The 25,181-nt window shown below is 49.5% G+C and overlaps 2 protein-coding genes across 7 annotated transcripts in view; both read left to right on the top strand.

The window, feature by feature from the left end:
* LOC135234817 (caM kinase-like vesicle-associated protein) overlaps positions 1–652 on the top strand; it is a 49,321-nt gene extending 48,669 nt beyond the window's left edge. For all 6 annotated transcript variants that reach the window (XM_064299775.1, XM_064299774.1, XM_064299772.1 and 3 more), the window contains one exon: positions 1–652. This exon is cut by the window's left edge and continues 1,056 nt beyond it. The gene's annotated coding sequence lies outside the window, so the exon portion shown is untranslated.
* Positions 653–1,012: 360 nt separating this feature from the next.
* On the top strand, positions 1,013–24,278 carry LOC135234814 (ubiquitin-like modifier-activating enzyme 1). The gene is made up of 26 exons (XM_064299769.1): positions 1,013–1,398; positions 5,572–5,688; positions 6,015–6,073; positions 6,273–6,441; positions 6,536–6,670; positions 6,779–6,885; positions 7,364–7,451; positions 7,652–7,784; positions 8,253–8,350; positions 10,224–10,370; positions 11,355–11,531; positions 12,122–12,229; positions 16,426–16,506; positions 16,699–16,851; positions 17,383–17,548; positions 17,762–17,958; positions 18,674–18,738; positions 18,838–19,033; positions 19,419–19,493; positions 19,840–20,029; positions 20,126–20,214; positions 21,382–21,474; positions 21,857–22,048; positions 22,612–22,713; positions 23,555–23,655; positions 24,106–24,278. The coding sequence occupies exons 2-26, from the start codon at positions 5,572–5,574 to the stop codon at positions 24,239–24,241; spliced, it is 3,174 nt and encodes a 1,057-aa protein (XP_064155839.1). The 5' UTR covers positions 1,013–1,398; the 3' UTR covers positions 24,242–24,278.
* The last annotated feature ends 903 nt before the right edge of the window (positions 24,279–25,181 follow it).

The raw sequence follows: 25,181 nt of genomic DNA, 5'->3' as shown, positions 1-25,181 counted from the left end.
GTGTTACGCATGAGAAACATGCTGACAGGTATGCACACCTGTTTCTATACCACGGGCAAACTGATGTAAATATAGAGGTATGCATACACACGGTGTATACATGGCTAATTCAACTTAGCATCTGCTGGATAAAGCATACATACTACAGTGCACCCTAGAAGGCAAAATAGGTACTAGGTAGTAGGTACAGTACAGCCATGTAGTGCTGATGACCAATTCATATGTACTGCACCCAGTTAGCAGCACCCCAGTACACTGACAGCATGTGCGTGAGAAATGAGGAATGTGTGTGTGTGTGTGTGTGTGTGTTATTGAATGTGAAATTAGCTGGTAATGCATCTTGGCACAGACTAAAAAGCTTGATTGAAAGTCTGCAAATTGTTAGAATTTCTTCTGTACAGTTCATGAATATCTTATTTTACCTTGTAAAAAACATGTATACATATAACCTGCCATTGTATTTAAGATGGATTTCCAACAGGTCTACTGGTATGACTTTTGTTTTTCTGTTTGTCTTCTATGCAGATTATTTTACATTATATTCCATTGATGAATGGCAGATTATGTAGCCCTATAAACAGCCTCTGTTTGTGTCATTAACTTGTCATTAATCTTACAGCTATAATACAATAAAACTCTAAGTTAAAACTTCTGCCGTGTGTCTGTGTGCGTTATGTTATTGCTTATCGTTAATAATACTTAAACTAAGATGAAACGAACCAGCTACAGCTGTTCATAATGCTCATTTCTTGAAAACACTTTCTAGAAATACGGGTTGCCAAAAAATATTCGGACGAATTTTTATATAAAGACTACAGTTCCCATGTGTCACAGTGCCGGGGTAACCTCTGGACGATTTAAGTCATAACCACAAGAGGGGGAGTTCGTAAATTGCACATATTTTTAAATGTAATAGAACTATTATATCGCTGTTTTAAATTTTAAAAAATTGATAGAATTACCTTAATAATGTATAATCTAAGTAGATGTGTTGGTGCTGGGGGTTGAACATATTTCAAAGGAAAGAAAAGTAATACATAATTCCCTAGTTCAAAGATTAGATGCAATTCTCTGTCCAAAACTCAACTCGATCTGCACATGTTTCTACATTGCTCTTTTCTGATTTCCGTACAACGCGCGCTGGCAGAGAAGTGAGGGGGCCAGCTAGCTATCTGGTAGTTTTGCTGGGAATAGCCGGGTAGTGTTTATCAATTACTGTGGATATAGTCACCTATATCCCACTGCCTTGACAAATCGAGCTGGCTAACAAGCTAACCTCTACGCACCAGGGAGATCAAATAGCTTATCTAGCTTATTCTTTGACGTTGTTTTTTTTCTTTCTGGGGTAAATACATTATTTTTGATACCGCGGACCGGGCCTGAGTAACATCGGATGTGGTAAGTTAGCAAGTTAATAATCTTTTTTCTTGAAGTACTTTATGGATTTATATTAAATGTCACCATCCGCTTAATTAGCATCTGCCGAACATGCAAGTTTCTACCAAGCTAGTTGGTTAATGTGGCTAATGTTTTGGGCTTTGGGGTTAGTTTGGGGAGCGAATGAAGGGTGTTGGAATGATAAATGTATGTGGTGTGCTGGCCAGTGGGGATATCAATATCTAGCTAACGTCGCTAATATTATAGCATTAGCATACTTTACATCTTATATTCGAGGTAATGCGTTTGAACCCCACATTTTAGTGTAGCCAGATAGGTAGTTTAGGTTTGCTTTCTGGCATCAATCAGCGGCGCCCCTCACCTTACCAAAGCGGTTAGCGTGTTGAGTACGTTAGCCCTAATGAGAGAGGTGGTTGTGTCTCGTTTTTTTTCTCTCCAATGACTTAAGTCGGCTATCTAGCTATCCGATGAGTATTCCAACAGATATTAGCCAGCGCTAGCTATGTAGCGAACGTTCTTGCTGTGTATCTTACTATCTTAATTCGATTCCATTTATTTGCTGTGAACTGTTCCAAGTGGGGATGAGTGAGATTGGGTGCGATGGCTATAACTAGCTGGCTGATGTTGGCTAATGTGGGTAAAATGTAGATGTGTTCTGCTAGACAAGAACCGAACCCCCGGCCTTCTTTCTAGTTGTGCGCCGGGCACCGAGCGGCCCACTTGGGCCTTTGTCATCAATCACCCCCATCCCCCAACAACACATGCGTTTCAGTCTCAACTGTCTAATGTTAACTAATTTGCACAAATTCCGATCCATAGCGAGCTAGTCGAACCCTCTTGTTCAGTCAGCGGCTTTCAATGTGCAGCGATAACAGGCTAGCTAACGTTCATGTTGATGTTTTTTGGAATGATTATGGCTAATGCTAGCTAGCTAACGTGCATTAACACGGACTTGTCTCGATGTCGAAGCCTAGCTATATGATGTATTATTCGTACATCTACGTATTTACACGTATTTACAAGACCCTGCCCAGTGGCACAATATATATCTGGTTTTCCAGGCCATAAAAACCGCTAGCTATAGAAACTGCTTGCTATTATAATATGACAATTTATTCAGGTATACGTTTTTTATTGACAGCTGGGTCGGTCGGGGGCGAACCCCCATTTTACGACTGAGGTGCAGGGTTGCTACAGTCCAATTTCAATTCAGTCTTCCGCCTTTTCCGAAAGAACAGTTTATAGACAACCCAAAGTAACGAAAGTATGTTGTATTAAATTAACGTGTTAGCTGTGTTACTTATAGCCATGCAGGATTTGGACGGTTTCAGCCCAACGATAAGTGTTCCCAATGGATTATTATGCTAGCTACTGTAAGTACTTCACGATTCAAACACTGCCATTAAGGTCTCTGGGACGTTAGTGAAGTAATTGTAATGTACGAGAGTTTACACAATTGCCTGTGATCTTTTGTGGACAGTTCTGAAAGTGTCTCGAGCAAAACCGTAAAGTAAAAATAGCTGGCCAGTGCATCCACAATAGACTTGTAGGTCTATACGTAATTCATACATTTTAAAATATAAAAGCGGTAACAGATTTGAAGTGTTTTGACTCATTAAGACCTTGATTTATCCGTATATCGTATATATGTATTAGGAATTAGCTGCCTTTGTTTCGCACTACTTTCTCCACCAGGTAAAGGTGTTAATATAATGTTACGTGTGACGGATAAGTATCCAGCGGTTTGCAAAGATTGTTTGCAGTTTTAGCCAACGCTCCTATACTTCGCACATGTGGAGAACCCAGAGTTTGTTGAGAGCGCGGTAGCCCCGCCCTCTGCCTTAATATTTCATAAGCCACGCCCCTTGGCCCTCAGCTGCCATTTTGATTGTGATCGCGATTGCTGTACAGTACCGCTACGGAACAGTGTAGTCTACAATACAGGCACGACAACGCAACCTAGCTAGCTAGCTACATACCTAGCTGGCATCTGCACTAGTTACAGTGACTCGACAGTTAACATTAGGAAAGGATCTCCGACCACAAACGCTTTGATTACTGCTCTTTTATTTGGCTTCCTGTATTTCTTTCTATCCCGTTGAAAAATCCAAGTTGTCATAGCTAGTCGAATAAAAAGGAGCGGTTTGCTGTCACTGAGGGAGCAGGGAAGGATTATTGGTAAGATATTGCTGGTCATTGCATGTTATTAGCCGTAGAGGCTGTAAATATTTTTCAGATTTAACATAATGTTTGCCTCCTCACATTGACTAGCTTGTGTGTTGTATTTTCCGTTCGAGACGTTAATGTGTCCTTTTAGGTTTGGTGGCTAACTAGCTAGGTCTACGTGTCTAATTTAAACTAACGCTGGACGTTAGATATCAAATATGAACAAAGTATTCTAGCCTAACTGGGTGTAGTTAGCACAGCGACAGAAGTTAGGCCCAGGACAGGTAGCTAGCTAGCAAGATTGCGAGCGCTAGCGAGAATGCTAAGATTTTTTTATTTATTTTCCCTGAATGAATCAATATATAACGTTAGCTAACTAGCTGCTTAAGGCATGAATCCAACCACGCTGAAGTTACACGGGGGTTGCATAACCATAGTAATTCTGTAATGTGACATTATCGTGTGTTCTTGGCTCTCCGATAATGAAAATATGCTTAAAGTCAGATCGGTTTTTTAGTTCGCTTCCAGCTAGTTTGCCAAGTTGCTGGGCAGATTTTAAAAAAATGAAATGAATGGCGCGATCGCGGCCTGTGTTTCACTTTAGCCTCATACTAGGAAGTAGATGACTGGGTACTGTGTCTTAATGTCTGTGATGACTTGGCCGGTAGAAATCGAGCTAACGTTAGGGGACACATCTTTCTATTTATTTAACTCTTACTGGCCTACCACGCCAAACCATCATTAAAAAGAGCCTCCCACTCCAACGAACTACAAGGTCTTTTGTTGGGATTCGACCTAGCTATAAATATTGCAGTAGTCTACAGCTAGCAAGCTAGCACACTTTCGAAAGCAAATACGACTGTCTACATCTGTTATCTGGAGTTGGCTAATTAGGCATCTAAACATTAAGCCATCGGTGCTTGTTACGAAAAGTAGCTACGGGTGACATGTAGATAATGTTTAGGGGTTAGCTCTCATGCTAGCTGTATTTATAGAAAGCTGACAGCCAAGTCGCTAATAAACTAACGCATCGTATCTGCAGCTGGTTTTGAATGAATCAGCGTTTTTGTAAAAGAGGAACCCGCTAGCCACTGCTTACCTAAACACACCCTTCCGCTGGCTCTGGAGTGATGCTTGGGCATATTAATAGCAATATTATCTCACCCAGCGCAGTCAGAATGCGGTGTTTTGGCCATTTGAAAACCTATCCGAAGCGCAGGGCTTTGAATGCATCGTCGACGCATTTAGCAAGTCCTTACGTTTAATTTCAGTTTCGAAGAATATTTGACCATTTGCACCTATTTTAATGAGTAACCGGCTGCGGAAGTGCTTACGCTGAAATGGACTGCTGCAGCAGCAGTGCGGTTTGATTTTACTGCCACCTTTTAGGTTTTGTCCCGTTTTTACTGCTTATGACACAGCAGCTCAAACGAGTTTACTGTGACAATCACATTAATTTCGCTCTTCCTGTACCCGATCTTTTTGAAACCATGTCTGAATGACAAATGAAAAAGGCCTGTAATGGGTATTGTAATGGAAACAATATTGATATATTGGCTTTAAAGTGAGCTATTTGTTAGACGTGAAATTTTGTTCTTTTCACGCACTTTCATGCTTCGTACTGCATATCTATTACACTTGACTTGTTATTTAAAAATCTGCCAACGTGGTCATTAATATAACTGCGCATGTAAGTTAGAATAAGGGAACTGAGCATCTATAACAAACTGAATATATTGATGAATTGAAACCCTTTAGTCAAACCATAAACCACTTTCAAATTTATGAACCAGTGTTATAGATCCAAGTTTTAAAATGATTATATTCATGTCATAGGAATGAGATGTGCAGGCATGCTGTCTGTCTGTCCTGTGTGTATGCATTTATTACCCTGAGTGAAAGGAGCTGTCCAGTGCTGAAATTTGGGCCTGTTTCTGCCCTTATTTGACCACAAAAGTTGTGCCAGTTGGCTTGTAAGCTCAAAGCTGGCTTTGTGAAAATCTCCAGATGTCCAGCTCCCCGCTGTCCAAGAAGCGTCGCGTGTCAGGATCCGAGACCAAGACGGTGCCACACTGCTCCTCCTCCTACTCTGTCAGAAGTCAACCGACCCACACTCCTGAGAACGTGAGTACATACATACATACACGCACGCACGCACACACACACGCGCACGCACGCACGCACACACACACACACACACATACACAGTATACTATAGTATTACTGTGTGGAAATGACATCAACATGGATGTGTTGGTAAGCTTGGTGCTTGGAGCATCACACACACACACACACACACACACACACACACACACTCTCACAGCATTGCTGTGTGGAAATGACATCGACATGGATGTGTTGGTAAGCTCGGCGCTTGGATCATGAGATGAAGCTGGTCTGAAGTGCCTGTTTAATCCCTGCTTTATTCTGGTCTGTCTGTGCGTTTCCAGGGCATGGCTAACAATGGCAACGAAGCGGAGATCGATGAAGGCCTCTACTCCCGGCAGCTGTAAGTCTCCCGGTCCGTCCGTCCGTCCATACACCCCTCACAGAGGCGCAGTCAGTGACTGAAGCTTGCGTTGTGCACGTGAACCTGCGTAGCCTGTGCGCTAGGATGTGCGTGTGGTGTCTGTTCCTCGCCTCGCCCGATGAGGCGTTCGGTGGCGAGCTCTCCCGTTTGAACTTCCCCCCCCGCCTCGCTTCCGCAGCTACGTGCTCGGACACGACGCCATGAAGCGCATGCAGAACTCCAACGTGCTGATCTCGGGCATGCGGGGCCTGGGCGTGGAGATCGCCAAGAACGTCATACTGGGCGGCGTGAAGTCCGTGACCGTCCACGACCAGGGCGCCGCCGAGTGGAGGGACCTCTCCTCGCAGGTCAGAGGTCGTGACGCCGGGGGGGGGGCACGATAACGGGGCCCAGCGGTCCCGCAGAAACACGCTGACCGCGCCCGTCTGCTTCCTCCTCCAGTTCTACCTGCGCGAGGGGGACCTGGGACAGAACCGGGCCGAAGCGAGCCAGCCGCGCCTCGCCGAGCTCAACAGCTACGTGCCGGTGACCGCCTACACCGGGCCGCTCACCGACGACTTCCTGTCCGCCTTCCAGGTCCGAGCCCCCCCGTTGCGCTGACGCGCGGAACGCGGAACCGAACGCGCGCGCGTGCGCTCGCTGGCGCCGCCGCGGCACGTCGCTGACCCTGTCCTCCTTTCGCAGGTCGTGGTTCTGACCAACTCCGGCCTGGAGGAGCAGCTGCGCATTGGAGAGCAGTGCCACAGCAAAGGCGTCAAGCTGGTCGTCGCGGACACGCGGGGCCTCTTCGGGTGAGTGGCTGAACGCTTACCTGAGCTGACCGCCTTTAGTGCCGTCCGCAAGTGCTCGCTGTTTACTTACTAGCGATTTGTGCCGTCTTTCTATCTTGCAAACACAAAATAAAAAAGAGTTTTAGTAATGAATGAGTGTTCTTTAATAATAAAGGAGATGGTGAAAGATAGTGTTTTTGGAGGTGGCGAATGGTATACACTACAATTACAGGCATTCAGTAGATGTTCTTATTCGGACACAACATTTTTACATATCGTTTACATTGCATTTTTACCTTATCATTTATATAGCAGTTTATATACTGGAGAAATGCAGGTTAAGTACATTGCTCATGGTTACAACTGCGGTGTCCTGCCTGGGAATTGAACCTGCAACCTTTAAGTTACAAGACCCCAGATCCTTACCTCTTTATACTACCCCGTCCGTCTACACACAGTGTTGTGGGTTTTGTGAATGATGCCCACATGGTCTCTGCAGGCAGCTGTTCTGTGATTTTGGGGACATGGTCGTGTACGACACCAACGGTGAGCAGCCCCTCAGTACCATGGTCTCCATGGTCACCAAGGTCAGTGAACTTTGGGTTCTCTCCGTCCTTCTCTTCTGCTCACGCAGTAGTGCACAGCTGTCTGTAGAACACTGACTCTCTTGTCTGTTATGAAGGGCCATGTCTTGCTTTATGGTTGCAGTCTGTTGTTTTCAGGATGGCCAACGGTTGTGCTTTTTAGTCACTGTGGTGCGGTGGGTCTGTTCTGTCATGTGGCTCAGGATAGCGTGGGTGTGGTGACGTGCCTGGACGAGGCTCGGCACGGGTTCGAGAGCGGTGATCACGTGACTTTCAGTGAGGTGCAGGGCATGACCGAGCTGAACGGCTGCAAGCCCAAAGAGATCAAAGTTCTGGGTGAGACTCCAGTTACACATATTCACCTGCATGTACACACACACACACACCCGTTCAACTGCACATATTCACCTGCATGTACTCACTCACACACACACACACCCGTTCAACTGCACATATTCACCTGCATGTACTCACACACACACACGCACACACACACGCACACACACACACATGCACACACACACACTCCCGTTCAACTGCACATATTCACCTGCATGTACTCACACACACACACACACACACACACACACACACACCCGTTCAACTGCACATATTCACCTGCATGTACTCACACACACACATTTCCCCCCATCAGTTGTCCATCAGCTGAATTGTCCTTCTTCGTGACGTTAGATTTCTTTATAGACATTCATTCGCTTTCCATCAACCAATGGCGTGCGCAGACCGGACTGCCCGTACAGCTGGTTGGCTGTCTCTGAAATCGCTCGCACGCTGTCTTTCCAGGTCCCTACACCTTCAGTATCGGCGACACCAGCGAGCTCTCGCAGTATGTGAGAGGAGGCATCGTCTCCCAGGTCAAGATGCCCAAGGAGATGAGCTTTGTGAGTGCGGCGTCCGCAACCCCGACCGTGCTTCACACGTTTCACAGTCACTGCAGTGTCTCACATGCACACATGCACATAGAGGCTTTGCTGGCCTGGGCCTCGAGAGCTTCAGAGCCAATCGCTGGCTAGAGGCTTTGCTGGCCTGGGCCTCGAGAGCTTCAGAGCCAATCGCTGGCTAGAGGCTTTGCTGGCCTGGGCCTCGAGAGCTTCAGAGCCAATCGCTGGCTAGAGGCTTTGCTGGCCTGGGCCTCGAGAGCTTCAGAGCCAATCGCTGGCTAGAGGCTTTGCTGGCCTGGGCCTAGAGAGCTTTGGAGTCCTCTGGCTAGAGAACCAGGCTATTTGTCATGGTTTCCACCCATATTGGAAATCCTAGAACTTTTTAATGCATTGTTTTCAGTCATGGAAAAGTCATATAAAATGATAAAATTACCTGCATAACCTGAAAAACGATTAGTTGTCCCAGAAAATTTTTTTAATGTGAGGTTTTAAGCCAAAACCACAGGTGCCCTGGTCTGTGATTGCAATCTATCTCCCAATCATGGATTGCAATCAGGCGCTCTCCCTCCCCAGGGCCACAATATCACTTTCTCCATTTGTATGTTACGTTCCGTTTACTTAAATCTTCCTGGAAAATAGTGTCTTCAAAACAGCAGGAGCCCTGGTGGAATCAACTGTGTAAATGCTTTATTTGATCTGTTGAGTGAGAACCAGTGCTCTGGCCCTCCAGGACCAAGGTCGTGCAGGCAGGGTGTTTATGGCCACCATGCGGTGTGTTGCCTTTCTTTTCATCTTTTCATCTTTGATTAGACCTCACGCGGTAGTTAACACTTCAGAGAGCCCGTTTATTGGGTGTTAATAAAAAAACAGCCAATCAGCAGCAAGGTTTGCACAGTTTAATGTGATCATGTAATGTGTTTTTGTCAATCACATGGAAGCTGCAAGGTCTTGGTGCTGATTAGCTGTCTTAGCAACACCCAAAAGATAAACAATGGTAAAAAGAAAACAAATTCCCGGAAATATCCTCAGGCTGGATTCACACCACATCAGGCAATACGGTAAAACCGGCAGTCTTCCCATTCATTTGAATGGGGGTAGTGCATTTAGGCTGCGGGAGTGGGGACCGCACGGGGTACCGAAAAAAAAACGCAGCGGCCTGCGGCAAGAAAGTTGAACCAGAATCAACTTTTGCCGGAACGCAACCCGACGTCACGCTGCAGTGGCCAATCACGCAATTTGTTTAAATTACCATGTAGCAGTCCGCTGTTTACCAAGCAACTGTCAGATGAATTACTGACACAATTAATTTCCTAAGATTTGATTTTATGATCGTCATCGTGTAGTACTGGGTAATGGGATGAGTACCGAAACAATAATTTTACTAGCTAAATATCAATTCCGAACGTCGGAATTAAGCTGTATAAAAGATTTGCTATTTAGCAGTTCTTGCATGTTAGTTTATTGTACCTAGCGCTATGGAGTTCATGGACCAAACAATGATACTCTCCCAATTGTGTCCTCGCTTGGTTTATTTCGTGTACCCAGCTTCGTCTGCGTCTGGCTGGCAGTCTCCGCTGCAAAATAATGATAGCAAGAAGCTTCCTTCGGTTTGTGTCCTTTTTTTTTTTTTTTTGAGTTAGCGGACAGGAAATGGAGGAGGGGTTAAAGTTCACAACACAACGTCACACAAATGGGCCATGTAGTGACGCGCCCACATTGCCGCAAGGTGCCTGATCTGGTGTGAATGCAGCCTAAGTCTGAAGTTTGAGTGTTTGCTACTGCATCCGGTATAATTAAAGATGGAAATGACCGTACTCCCTTGTGATGGTGTATTGAGAGGTGAAGATTGAACTTTTGCTTTCGTGCTCTGTAGAAATCCTTGTCGGCCTCCATGTCGGCTCCCGAGTTTGTGCTGACGGACTTCGCCAAGTTTGAGCGACCGGGCCAGCTGCACGTAGGATTCCAGGCCCTGCACGCCTTCCAGGACAAACATGGCCGCCTCCCCAAGCCCTGGAACCAGGTGACCTTGCGCCCTCTTCGCCTGCATCGCACGGAGTCCTCTGGAGACTGTCTGTGCCCCTCCCTTCACAGAGTGTCTGTGCCCCTCCCTTCACAAAGTGTCTGTGCCCCTCCCTTCTCAAAGTGTCTGTGCCCCTCCCTTCTCAAAGTGTCTGTGCCGGTTAACACTGTCTGGACTGTGATTCTCTGTATGAGTGTGTCTGTGATTCTGCAGACCGATTTGTCTGTGATTCTCTAGATGAACAAATGTGTGAGATTCTGTGTCTGTGATCCTCTTTCTCTATGAGCAAGTGTCTAATCAAGTGATTCTTTTTATATGTGTGAGTGTGTCTGTGGTTCTGTTTAGATGAGTGTATCTGTGATTCCCTAGTGTGTCTTTTATTTAGATAGGTGACTGTCTGTGTTTCTCTCTAGGTGAGTGTGTTTCTGTGATTCTTTAGATGAACAAATATCTGTGATTCTCTCTAGATGAGTGTGTGAGTGTGTGAGACTTTGATTCTCTAGATGAGACTGTGTCTGTGATTCTCTAGATGACTTTGCGAGACTATGATTTTTGATGAACGATTGAGTTTGATTCTAGATGAGCAAATGTGTCTAATTCTCTCTAGATTAGCAAATGTCTGTGATTCTCTGTTCTTGATGATTGAGTGTGTCTGTGATTCTAGTCTAGATGAGCGAGTGTGTCTGTGATTCTCTAGATGAGCGAGTGTGTCCGTGATTCTAGTCTAGATGAGCGAGTGTGTCTGTGATTCTCTAGATGAGCGAGTGTGTCCGTGATTCTAGTCTAGATGAGCGAGTGTGTCTGTGATTCTCTAGATGAGCGAGTGTGTCTGTGATTCTAGTCTAGATGAGCGAGTGTGTCTGTGATTCTCTAGATGAGTGAGTGTGTCTGTGATTCTCTATATGAACGAATGTGTCTGTAATTCTCTAGTCTAGATGAGTGAGTGTGTGATTCTGTATGCCTGACTGCCTGTGATTCTTTCAGGCGGACGCAGATGAGCTGGTGGGCCTGGCCAACACCGTAAATGCCTCTCAGTCAGACGGGGCCAAACTGGAGCAGCTGGATGAAGGTCTGCTGAGGAAGCTAGCCTACCTGGCCGCAGGTGATCTAGCCCCAGTCAATGCCTTCATTGGGGGCCTGGCTGCGCAGGAGGTCATGAAGGTAAACTTCACCCTTCAGTGTCAACATTATCTGGCCTCTGCATTGCGCTGTACTAACCTAGTCCAGTCCCCGCTGTTCGCTGTACTAACCTAGTCCAGTCCCCGCTGTTCACTGCGCTAACCTAGCCCAGTCCCCACACTTTGCTGTACTAACCTAGCCCAGTCCCCACAGTTCGCTGTACTGACCTAGTCCAGCCCCTACAGTTCACTGCGCTAACCTAGCCCAGTCCCCACACTTTGCTGTACTAACCTAGCCCAGTCCCCACAGTTCGCTGTACTGACCTAGTCCAGGCTCCAGAGTTCACTGTACTAACCTAGTCTAGTCCCCACAGTTCGCTGTCCTAACCTAGCCCAGTCCCCACAGTTCGCTGTACTAACCTAGTCCAGTCCCCACACTTTGCTGTACTAATCTAGTCCAGTCCCCGCACTTCACCATACTACACTAGTACAGCCACCACACTCACACTGCCCTACCCAAATCCAGCCTCCAGGCCTTATTGTATTAACCTAGATGTTGTTACTGAGTCTTGTGGTTGAGTGTTACTGCACAGTGTTGTTGGTGTTGATTGCACTCCACTCTGCCCCCCGCAGGCCTGCACAGGGAAGTTCATGCCCATCGTGCAGTGGCTGTATTTTGATGCGCTGGAGTGTCTGCCCGAGGCCGACGGTGCGACGCTGTCTGAGGAGGAGTGCGCCCCTGTGAGTACTGCGTTAGTAGCGTTAGTACTGTAGGTCTCTCTGTGAGTGAGCTCTGCACACTAGCGTTAGTACTGTAGGTCTCTGAGTGAGCTCTGCACACTAGCGTTAGTACTGTAGGTCTCTGTGTGAGTGAGCTCTGCACACTAGCGTTAGTACTGTAGGTCTCTCTGAGTGAGCTCTGCACACTAGCGTTAGTACTGTAGGTCTCTGAGTGAGCTCTGCACACTAGCGTTAGTACTGTAGGTCTCTGTGTGAGTGAGCTCTGCACACTAGCTTTAGTACTGTAGGCCCCTGAGTGAGCTCTGCACACTAGCGTTAGTACTGTAGGTCCCCTGTGAGTGAGCTCTGCACACTAGCGTTAGTACTGTAGGTCCTCTTGAGTGAGCTCTGCACACTAGCGTTAGTACTGTAGGTCTCTGAGTGAGCTCTGCACACTAGCGTTAGTACTGTAGGTCTCTCTGTGAGTGAGCTCTGCACACTAGCGTTAGTACTGTAGGTCTCTGAGTGAGCTCTGCACACTAGCGTTAGTACTGTAGGTCTCTGAGTGAGCTCTGCACACTAGCGTTAGTACTGTAGGTCTCTCTCTGAGCTCTGCACACTAGCGTTAGTACTGTAGGTCTCTGTGTGAGTGAGATCTGCACACTAGCGTTAGTACTGTAGGTCTCTGTGAGCTCTGCACACTAGCGTTAGTACTGTAGGTCTCTCTGTGAGTGAGCTCTGCACACTAGCGTTAGTACTGTAGGTCTCTCTGTGAGTGAGCTCTGCACACTAGCGTTATTACTGTAGGTCTCTGTGAGTGAGCTCTGCACACTAGCGTTAGTACTGTAGGTCTCTCTGTGAGCTCTGCACACTAGCGTTAGTACTGTAGGTCTCTCTGTGAGTGAGCTCTGCACACTAGCGTTTGCACTGTAGGTCTCTGTGAGTGAACTCTGCACACTAGCGTTAGTACTGTAGGTCTCTGTGAGTGAACTCTGCACACTAGCGTTAGTACTGTAGGTCTCTGAGTGAGCTCTGCACACTAGCGTTAGTACTGTAGGTCTCTGTGAGTGAGCTCTGCACACTAGCGTTAGTACTGTAGGTCTCTGTGAGTGAACTCTGCACACTAGCGTTAGTACTGTAGGTCTCTGTGAGTGAGCTCTGCACACTAGCGTTAGTACTGTAGGTCTCTCTGTGAGTGAGCTCTGCACACTAGCGTTAGTACTGTAGGTCTGTGTGAGCTCTGCACACTAGCGTTAGTACTGTAGGTCTCTGTGAGTGAGCTCTGCACACTAGCGTTAGTACTGTAGGTCTCTCTGTGAGTGAGCTCTGCACACTAGCGTTTGCACTGTAGGTCTCTGTGAGTGAGCTCTGCACACTAGCGTTAGTACTGTTGGTCTCTCTGTGAGTGAGCTCTGCACACTAGCGTTAGTACTGTAGGTCTCTTGTGAGTGAGCTCTGCACACTAGCGTTAGTACTGTAGGTCTCTCTTGTGAGCTCTGCACACTAGCGTTATTACTGTAGGTCTCTGTGAGTGAGCTCTGCACACTAGCGTTAGTACTGTAGGTCTCTCTGTGAGCTCTGCACACTAGCGTTAGTACTGTAGGTCTCTCTGTGAGTGAGCTCTGCACACTAGCGTTAGTACTGTAGGTCTCTCTGTGAGTGAGCTCTGCACACTAGCGTTAGTACTGTAGGTCTCTGTGAGTGAGCTCTGCACACTAGCGTTAGTACTGTAGGTCTCTGAGTGAGCTCTGCACACTAGCGTTAGTACTGTAGGTCTCTCTGAGTGAGCTCTGCACACTAGCGTTAGTACTGTAGGTCTCTGAGTGAGCTCTGCACACTAGCGTTAGTACTGTAGGTCTCTGTGTGAGTGAGCTCTGCACACTAGCTTTAGTACTGTAGGCCCCTGAGTGAGCTCTGCACACTAGCGTTAGTACTGTAGGCCCCTGTGAGTGAGCTCTGCACACTAGCGTTAGTACTGTAGGTCTCTGAGTGAGCTCTGCACACTAGCGTTAGTACTGTAGGTCTCTGAGTGAGCTCTGCACACTAGCGTTAGTACTGTAGGTCTCTCTGTGAGTGAGCTCTGCACACTAGCGTTAGTACTGTAGGTCTCTCTGTGAGTGAGCTCTGCACACTAGCGTTAGTACTGTAGGTCTCTGAGTGAGCTCTGCACACTAGCGTTAGTACTGTAGGTCTCTCTGTGAGCTCTGCACACTAGCGTTAGTACTGTAGGTCTCTGTGTGAGTGAGATCTGCACACTAGCGTTAGTACTGTAGGTCTCTGTGTGAGTGAGCTCTGCACACTAGCGTTAGTACTGTAGGTCTCTCTGTGAGCTCTGCACACTAGCGTTATTACTGTAGGTCTCTGTGAGTGAGCTCTGCACACTAGCGTTAGTACTGTAGGTCTCTCTGTGAGCTCTGCACACTAGCGTTAGTACTGTAGGTCTCTCTGTGAGTGAGCTCTGCACACTAGCGTTTGCACTGTAGGTCTCTGTGAGTGAACTCTGCACACTAGCGTTAGTACTGTAGTCTCTGTGAGTGAACTCTGCACACTAGCGTTAGTACTGTAGGTCTCTGTGAGTGAACTCTGCACACTAGCGTTAGTACTGTAGGTCTCTGTGAGTGAGCTCTGCACACTAGCGTTAGTACTGTAGGTCTCTGTGAGTGAGCTCTGCACACTAGCGTTAGTACTGTAGGTCTGTGTGAGCTCTGCACACTAGCGTTAGTACTGTAGGTCTCTGTGAGTGAGCTCTGCACACTAGCGTTAGTACTGTAGGTCTCTCTGTGAGTGAGCTCTGCACACTAGCGTTTGCACTGTAGGTCTCTGTGAGTGAGCTCTGCACACTAGCGTTAGTACTGTTGGTCTCTCTGTGAGTGAGCTCTGCACACTAGCGTTAGTACTGTAGGTCTCTCTGTGAGTGAGCTCTGCACACTAGCGTTAGTACTGTAGGTCTCTCTGTGAGCTCTGCACACTAGCGTTATTACTGTAGGTCTCTGTGAGTGAGCTCTGCACACTAGCGTTAGTACTGTAGGTCTCTCTGTGAGTGAGCTCTGCACACTAGCGTTAGTACTGTAGGTCTCTCTGTGAGTGAGCTCTGCACACTAGCGTTAGTACTGTAGGTCTCTCTGTGAGTGAGCTCTGCACACTAGCGTTAGTACTGTAGGTCTCTGTGAGTGAGCTCTGCACACTAGCGTTAGTACTGTAGGTCTCTCTGAATAAGAGAGCTGAAGTTAGTGTCCTTTTAAAGCTACTCAGTCATCACATCAACACAGGTAATTACTTATGGAAACAAATTAAATGCTGATAATTGTCCCTAGGTTTAAATTTGATTGATTTGTTACAGAAAGTTGAATCCCTTAACTCCCTCTCTCCACTGTTGTTTAGATTGATTAATGATGATTAATGATGAAGTGGTTCTAATGGGTGATTTATGCTGTGCTTGGTTAAATTAAAACGCGTTAAGTCTTACCCAGTTGATTAAACCCTCCCCCCACTGTCTGCAACCTTTGCAAAACCTTTTTTTTAATAAAAAAAAAAAATTATATATATATATATATATAACCCTTTTGAAGTTATGACGGGGGTCCGCAGGACGCCTTTGAGCCTGGTCGGGGGGTCCCGATATCAAAAGCAGCCGAAAAGCCCTGATTAAACCAGCGATGCGACTTAATGCCAGGCGCCCTGCCGAGCCTGCTTTTATTGACCTCATATTAACAAATAGAGTGCGTGATTATCCACCCACCGGCATCTTCTCCAGTGAGTCCACCGATCGCTGCGTGAGGTTCTGTTAAAGTTAAGGCGGAAACTCTTAAACTGGCTTCACTCGGCAAATAGAAAAGCTTGATAGTCATTGTGTGGAAGGAATGCAAACGGCTCCAATATGCTTCCCACCTTATTTTTAGCCTGTAGTGTGCATGGTGATCTGTGTGATCTGTTTTTATGATCTGGAACTGTGCCACTGCTTGTGTTTCCCAGTCTCTTTTGTGAAAGAGATTTTAATTTCTGTGAGGCTAACCTGGTTAAATATTTTCTTTTTCCCCCTCCCCCATCTTCCTCTCTCCATTTCTCCCCCTACTCTCTCCGTCCCCCTCCCCACCCACCCATCCTCCTCTCTTCATTTCTCCCCCCCACCCACCCATCCTCCTCTCTCCATTTCTCCCCCCCACCCCCATCCTCCTCTCTCCATTTCTCCCCCCACCACCCACCCATCCGTTTCCCAGAGGAACGGTCGCTATGACGGCCAGATTGCTGTGTTTGGTACCAGGCTGCAGGACGAGCTGGCCAAGCAGAGATACTTCCTGGTGAGAATCCATCTGTGTGTCCCGTGCTGCCTCCCTGTTCTGTGACTCAGCAGCACGTCCCTGTGTGTGTGTGTGGGGCTCAGTATGTGTGGCTGTAAGTTGCGTGTGTGGCTCAGTGTGTGTGTGTCAGTATGTGTGGCTCTACGTTTTGTGTGTGTGTGTGTGTGTAATGAGTCTGTGGTGCTGTCACAGGTGGGAGCGGGTGCCATTGGCTGCGAGTTGCTGAAGAACTTTGCTATGATTGGCTTGGCCAGCGGCGAGGGCGAGGTCATCGTCACCGACATGGACACCATAGAGAAGTCCAACCTGAACCGGCAGTTCCTCTTCCGTCCCTCAGACGTAACGGTGAGTCTGTCCCTGCCTGCGTGCAGCTGCTGTCGTGTCCCACCGCACAGCCCGACCCAGCCATGGCCTGGGCCGCACCCTAACCCCGACCCTAACCCTAACCCTGACCCCAACCCCAATCCTAACCCTGAACCCAACTCTAAACCTAACCCTGGCCCTAACCCTAACCGCAAACCCCCAACCTCTGACCCCAACACCCAATCCAAAACCCCAGCCCCAAACCCAAACCCCAGCATCAACCCCAATCCCCAGCCTCAACCCCCCAACCCGAAAACCCCCCAACCCTAAACCCCAGCCCGCAACCCAAAAACCCCAAACCCCAACCCCCAACCCCCAACCCCCAACCCCCAACCCCAGCCCCAACTCCCAACCCCAACTCCCAACCCCTAACCCCAAACCCCAGCCCCAACTCCCAACCCCTAACCCCAACCCATACCCGCCTCCTGAGAAGTGCTGCCTTCGCCTGTGATTTTCATGGAATGCGATGGACCTGTTTCATTGCCTAATGTTTGTAACTCTGTTGCCCCCCAGAGGATGAAAAGTGAAACTGCAGCAGCTGCAGTCCGGCAGATGAATCCGTCCATCCGCATCACCGGCCACCAGAACCGGGTCGGACCCGACACCGAGAAGGTCTACGATGACGAGTTTCTGGAGGGGCTGCACGGTGTCGCCAATGCCCTGGACAACGTCGATGCGCGTACGTTTTACAGCCAACTCGCAACTCGTGTGTGTGTGTGTGTGTGTGTGTGTGTATGTATATGTGCAGGTTGTGTGTGTGTATATACAGGCTGTTGACGGGTGTGTATTGGCTCTCTCTGGTGTGCAGGTATGTACATGGACCGCAGGTGTGTGTGTGTGTGTGTGTGTGTGCAGGCTGTTGACAGGTGTGTATTGGCTCTCTGCTGTGCAGGTATGTACATGGACCGCAGGTGTGTGTACTACCGGAAGCCGCTGCTGGAGTCGGGCACGCTGGGCACTAAGGGCAACGTGCAGGTGGTCATCCCCTTCCTCACAGAGTCCTACAGCTCCAGCCAGGACCCCCCGGAGAAGTCCATCCCCATCTGCACCCTCAAGAACTTCCCCAACGCCATCGAGCACACGCTGCAGGTCAGGAGGGGCTCCCCCAATGCCCCCTGCACACACTCTCTCCCTCTCTCTCCCTGTCTCCCTCTCTGCTTGTCTCCCTCTCTCTCCCTGTCTCCCTCTCTCTCTGATTTTGTTTCTGTCTTTCTTTTTTTTGTTTTGTTATTTTTTATTAAATTTAAAAACACAAAGTAAATTAGCCATCTCCAGTCCCACCCGAATTTGGAATGCCCTGTTTGTGAACTATGTAACGGCTCAAAAGAAGCCCCTCCGGTGGCTCGGGAGAGTGAAAGCGGTTCTCTTCCGAAACGCGCCTGCCAGCCAGCCAGCTGCTTATCACACCACAGCCACAAAGCCATGCACTCGCAGGGCAGGGGTGGAGGAGACCCACTCATGCGCGTGTGCGGAGTGCGCTAGCCGCAGGCGACCTGACGGACAGCAGCAGGAGTGGGTCTGGCATTGAGAAGTGCTGGCTCTCCCTACCTGCCTGTGTCCCTCCTGTATCCCAGGGTGACACAAACGTAATAACGCTTCGCCCCTGTGGGGCCGCCACGCCTCAGCGCCGACTCCATCCCAGACCGCGGCGCTCACTCACACCGCCAGTGTCCGTCTCTTTCTCCTAATGTCTGATTTTCGCTCTCAGACTTTGTGTGCTTCGTGCATAGTTCTTACAGATGATATATGTGCTCTCTCACTCTCTCTCCCCTTTCTCTCCCTCCCCCCCCCCTCTCTCTCACAGTGGGCTCGTGACGAGTTTGAGGGTCTGTTTAAGCAGCCAGCGGAGAACGCCATGCAGTACCTGACGTAGGTGTCTCCTTTCAGCCGTTTTCTCTTTCTCTCTCTCTCTCTCTCTCGGAGCCAGCGCAGTGAGCCCGTCTCTCTCCGCTCTCTCTCCCTCCGCAGAGACCCCAAGTTCATGGAGCGGACGCTGAAGCTGCCGGGGGCCCAGCCACTGGAGGTGCTGGAGGCGGTGCACCGCAGCCTGGTGGTGGAGCGGCCGCGGGACTGGGCCGACTGCGTGGCCTGGGCTCGCAACCACTGGCAGTGCCAGTACAGCAACAACATCCGGCAGCTGCTGCACAACTTCCCGCCCGAACAGGTACGGACACGCCCACTCTGGCCTAGCTCCGCCCATCCGACCAAGCTCCGCCCATCTGGCCTGCCTGTCTGGCCTAGCTCCACCCATCTGGCATAGTTCCGCCTGTCTGGCCTAGCTTCGCCTGTCTGGCATAGCTCTGCCCATCTGGCCTAGCTCCGCCTGTCTGGCCTAGCTCCACCCATCCAACCAAGCTCCGCCCATCTGGCCTAGCTCTGCCGGTCTGGCCTAGTTCCACCCATCTGACCAAGCTCCGCCCATCTGGCCTAGCTCTGCCGGTCTGGCCTAGTTTCGCTCACTTCACTTCACTTGATTGTTTAGCAGGTACGGAGTGAAAATATATTGTGTGGATTTCTATTTATTGCCCCCCCCTCTATTTCTCTCTCAGCTTACCAGTTCTGGTGCCCCCTTCTGGTCAGGTCCGAAGAGATGTCCCCATCCTCTGGAGTTCAGCACCAGCAACGTGAGTAGAGCTTCTCCCCCACCCCTTCTGTGCATTTCATTACATTTACATTTACATTACAGGCATTTAGCAGACACTCTTATCCAAAGCGACTTACATTGTGTCCAGTTATACAGCTGGATATACACAGACGCAATGCAGGTTAAGTACCTTGCTCAAGGGTACAACGGCAGTGTCCTACCGGGGAATCGAACCTGCGACCTTTAGGTTACAAGACCAACTCCTTAGCCACTGTACTACATTACCGCCCATTTCGCCCTCAACTGGGACTGGAACCCCAGCGCTTTCGCGATCCCACGTCCCTAAGAGCGGCGGTGCCGCTGGCCTGTCTGTCTGCCCCCTTCAGGACCTGCACATGGACTACGTCCTGTCCGCGGCCAGCCTGTTCGCCCAGACGTACGGCATCGCCCCGTGCCGCGACCGGGCGGCCCTGGCGCGCCTGCTCAACGAGGTGGACGTGCCCGTCTTCACGCCCCGCTCCGGCGTCAAGATCCACGTGTCCGACCAGGAGCTGCAGAGCGCCAACGCGTCCGTGGGTGAGCCGCCGCCCGCGTCCTTACCCGCCGCAGGGAGCGCCTGAACGGCGTCTCGGGCGTCTCTGGAAGTCTCACGCCTCCTCTTCCTGTTCGCAGACGACTCCCGCCTGGAGGAGCTGAAATCCCAGCTGCCCAGCACGGAGGCGGCCACCCAGATCAGACTCTTCCCCGCTGAGTTTGAGAAGGTACCGAGACCCTGCTCCGTGAGCATGGGCATGAGCGTGACCATGACTGTGTGAGCGTGACCGTGACTGTGACTGTGTGAGCGTGACCGTGACTGTGAGCGTGACCGTGACTGTGACTGTGTGAGCGTGACCGTGACTGTGAGCGTGACCGTGACTGTGTGAGCGTGACCGTGACTGTGACTGTGTGAGCGTGACCGTGACTGTGACTGTGTGAGCGTGACCATGACTGTGTGAGCGTGACCATGACTGTGTGAGCGTGACCGTGACCATGACTGTGACTGTGTGAGCGTGAGCGTGACCGTGACTGTGTAAGCGTGACCGTGACTGTGTGAGCGTGACCGTGACTGTGTGCGCGTGACCGTGACTGTGTGAGCGTGACCGTGACTGTGTGAGCGTGACTGTGACTGTGTGAGCGTGACCGTGACTGTGACTGTGTGAGCGTGACCGTGACTGTGACTGTGTGAGCGTGACCGTGACTGTGACTGTGTGAGCGTGACCGTGACTGTGTGAGCGTGACCGTGACTGTGTGAGCGTGACTGTGACCGTGACTGTGTGAGCGTGACCGTGACTGTGTGAGCGTGACCGTGACTGTGACTGTGTGACCGTGACTGTGTGAGCGTGACCGTGACTGTGTGAGCGTGACTGTGACTGTGACTGTGTGAGCGTGATTGTGACTGTGACTGTGTGAGCGTGACCGTAACTGTGTGAGCGTGACCGTGACCGTAACTGTGTGAGCGTGACCGTGACTGTGTGAGCGTGACTGTGACTGTGTGAGCGTGACTGTGTGAGCGTGACCATGACTGTGTGACCGTGACTGTGACTGTGTGAGCGTGACCGTAACTGTGTGAGCGTGACCGTGACTGTGACTGTGTGAGCGTGACCGTGACTGTGACTGTGTGAGCGTGACCGTGACTGTGTAAGCGTGACCGTGACTGTGAGCGTGACTGTGAGCATGACCGTGAGTATGACTGAGCGTGACCGTGAGTGTGACTGTGACTGCGTGTGACCATGAGCAGTTCAGCATGGCTGCCGTGTGGAATAAGGGTCAGATATCCGGGTGTGCTAGTGAGGTCACATTGATTGAACCCTCCCCTTTGAGTGATTCCATTGGGGCATGAGTGGAGGGAAGTATGGGGCTCCTTGATGGATTGGCTGTTTGTCTTCCAGGACGACGACACAAACTTCCACATGGACTTCATTGTGGCAGCGTCCAATCTCAGAGCAGAGAACTACGACATCCCACCTGCTGACCGGCACAAGGTATGAGCTCTATGAGCTAGAGACACATGAAATCACCCTGCTCTACAGATGTGTGAAATTTCCCCCACATTGAAGACGTTAATTGCCCTGCACTTAATATCTGTTGATTTCAACAAGTACACACAGGCTTAACGTAACATTTCATTTGAAGGGTCCGCATAGATGCAATATTAATTCTGGGATTTCTTTGTTTACTGTCAGACTACAACAATACATGTTCTTAATTTGTTTTATACCTGTTCTTACCCAATGTACCGAATTGCTGATTTAAAAATAAAGAAATAAGTAATGTTAACCAGACCAGGACTCCAGCCGAGAACGCGTAAGGTTTCGTCGTGTTCGTCTCACCCCAGTGAACCGCGTGACCGTGTCCCCCCCCCAGAGCAAACTGATCGCCGGAAAGATCATCCCGGCCATCGCCACGACGACGGCGGCGGTGGTGGGCCTGGTGTGCCTGGAGCTCCTGAAGCTGGTGCAGGGGCACCGCCGGCTGGAGTCCTACAAGAACGGCTTCATGAACCTGGCCCTGCCCTTCTTCGCCTTCTCCGAGCCAATCGCCGCGCCCAAACACAAGGTGAGGCCCCGCCCACCTGCCCTCCGAGCGACATCAGCTCCATCAGTACAGTCCACTGTGAGGGACGCCGTGGCTTTGAAGGAGCCATTCAGCGTTGTTTCCGTAATTTGGCTTTTTGACTTGCATGTGCATTGTTTTTGGCTGGACCGCAACCATGAGTAAAGGCAGTTATTAATAAATATCATAGTAATGTTGTAGTATTATGGTAATGTGAAACATTATAGCATAGCAGTGTTCAAATACAGTTGAGGCATGTTTTCTTGCTTTTTGGAATGCACTGAAAATACTGCCAGTTTGCTTTTGGTTACAGTTGCTAATGTTAGAGGAAGTAACTGGCTGCATTTCTCACAAAATAACAGGAGTGTGCATGCAAAATTGTCTGGACCAATCAACACCATGGGCAAAATCGGTAATGAACTACGTAAGAAAATGCTTAGCTAACAGACTGGGTAACGGTACTGTAGATGCAGACACACCGGGCCATCCTTGCATGTACTTTGTGCAGAGCCATTTACAAACGCAAGGCCTGAATGCAGCTGAGCTCGTGGTGGACTGTGTTTCAGTATTACGAGACGGAGTGGACGTTATGGGACCGTTTCGAGGTGAGGGGGGTCCAGCCCAGCGGGGAGGAGATGACGCTCCGGCAGTTCCTGGATTACTTTAAGGTACGTCCGTGCCTCTGTCTGATTGGTCTAATGAACAGCAGTGTCGTTGCCCGAAATGAGCTGAAATGAACGGCCCATTTTGAGGGTCTGAGGGAGGATGAAGCGGCCATGTTTGTAGGCTGTTTCTGCAGTGATGTCACTGGTCTGAGGGAGGGTGAAGTGGCCATGTTTGTAGGCTGTTTCTGCAGTGATGTCACTGGTCTGAGGGAGGGTGAAGTGGCCATGTTTGTAGGCTGTTTCTGCAGTGATGTCACTGGTCTGAGGGAGGGTGAAGCAGCCATGTTTGAAGGCTGTTTCTGCAGTGATGTCACTGGTCTGAGGGAGGGTGAAGTGGCCATGTTTGAAGGCTGTTTCTGCAGTGATGTCACTGGTCTGAGGGAGGGTGAAGCGGCCATGTTTGAAGGCTGTTTCTGCAGTGATGTCACTGGTCTGAGGGAGGATGAAGCGGCCATGTTTGTAGGCTGTTTCTGCAGTGATGTCACTGGTCTGAGGGAGGGTGAAGCGGCCATGTTTGAAGGCTGTTTCTGCAGTGATGTCACTGGTCTGAGGGAGGGTGAAGTGGCCATGTTTGAAGGCTGTTTCTGCAGTGATGTCACTGGTCTGAGGGAGGGTGAAGTGGCCATGTTTGAAGGCTGTTTCTGCAGTGATGTCACTGGTCTGAGGGAGGGTGAAGCGGCCATGTTTGTAGGCTGTTTCTGCAGTGATGGCACTGGTCTGAGGGAGGGTGAAGTGGCCATGTTTGAAGGCTGTTTCTGCAGTGATGTCACTCTGGTCTGAGGGAGGGTGAAGTGGCCATGTTTGAAGGCTGTTTCTGCACTGACCTCGCTCTTTATCGGCACAGAACGAACACAAGCTGGAGATCACCATGCTGTCGCAGGGCGTGTCCATGCTCTATTCTTTCTTCATGCCGGCTGCCAAACTCAAGGAAAGGCTGGAGATGCCGTGAGTAAACCAGTGGGGTAGGGTGGGGTGGGGGGTCAAAGTGTGCGGGTGGGGTTATACACAGCAGGAGGCCTAGGTGGCCTTTTCAATGTTTGCATTCAGTTTTCTAAATTCTGCCACTCGTTGGAATTCTAGAGTTCTTCATTGCTTGTGAAGCTGACGCAAGCAGAATGCAGGAAGCTGAGGCTGACGCATCACAATTTTTGATTTAAGGCATTAAACTAAGGAAAAATTTTAGTTTAATGCCTTACATTTTCAGGTTTTTTTCTGTGAGCACTCAGCATGCTGTGAAGTGAAAACAAACTTTCTTCTGTGAAGGAACACTGCAGTCCACACGGCTGAAATAATTGCTGTACTGAAAGTGGTGTAAAGTGTTTTTGGTTCGGCGTTCTGACCTTGGTGTAGCGCTGGGTGAAGAACGGCGACGTGACATCATCCCTCTTCCCGCAGGATGACGGAAATCGTGACCAAAGTTTCCAAGAAGAAGCTGGGGAAGCACATCGGCGCTCTTGTGTTTGAGCTGTGCTGTAACGACGACACTGACGAGGACGTGGAGGTGCCCTACGTCAGATACACCATTCGCTGAGACGGCCGGGGGGCGGGGCGGGGGGGGCGGGGCTGGGTCGGGCGTGCCTTTCACCGAGTCGGCCGATGGGAGGGGGGGTGCGGACCGAGTGGGAGGGCTGAGGCGTGGGTGGGGAGGTGGGCCTTTTGAAAGAAAAGGGAGCACTGGTAGTCTGATTGGCTCTGGGGGCCCCCGGGTACAGCGCTGTAGCTGATCATTGCATGCACCCGAGGGCCGGCAGAGCCTCACGAGCGCTGACCGCGCAGGAAAGGGGCGGGGCCTGGGTCGTCAGCGGCGATTAAACGGTAACGCGTGGGTTGTGCGGATTTTACACAGTGGGAGAGGGACGGGGAGCTTTATACTGGACTTCTGACTCTACCTGTCAATTAAAGTGATTACAACACTGCAAAGCCTCTGTGTGACTCCTGCTACATGCTCACTGACACTGTGTCCTGCTGAGAAGAGCACCTCCGTTAGTTCTGTGGGTAGAACTGTCATTTACATTTTACCATTTTACTAACAAAGGTCTTGGTCTTCCTCCCTTTCCCCTCTCACTTAAGAGTATAGCACCGTCATGTATTTTTAAACAGCAATAGCACTCATAGCATACTAAGTAATTGGGTATAGAACTATTGGAAACCCAATAATGCACTGTACCGAATAATGATGTTTGGTTCAAATTATATATGCTTTTTGTTTCTGGTCAAATTTCAGTTTGAGAATGATTTTGTATACATTGGTTGTATGACTGGCAGCTATAGTTAAATGCAGAGTTAAACCATTCTAATCATTACTAGTGAGAAGACGCATACATTAGTTTTGCCCTTGGGGTGAGTTTATTAGCAATAATGACACACAGACCAGAAAATGCTCCCATTAGGCTGATCAAGCACCTCCCCTTCTTTCAGGCCCCTCCCCTCATAGCAGACCTTGCTATTGGGCCCTCCTCCTGTCAGTCACC

This window comes from Anguilla rostrata, chromosome 11 (assembly GCF_018555375.3).
Source record: "Anguilla rostrata isolate EN2019 chromosome 11, ASM1855537v3, whole genome shotgun sequence".
Taxonomy (NCBI): domain Eukaryota; kingdom Metazoa; phylum Chordata; class Actinopteri; order Anguilliformes; family Anguillidae; genus Anguilla; species Anguilla rostrata.
Note: the sequence above shows the minus strand (reverse complement) of the source record. Positions and strands in the feature narration are given on the sequence as shown.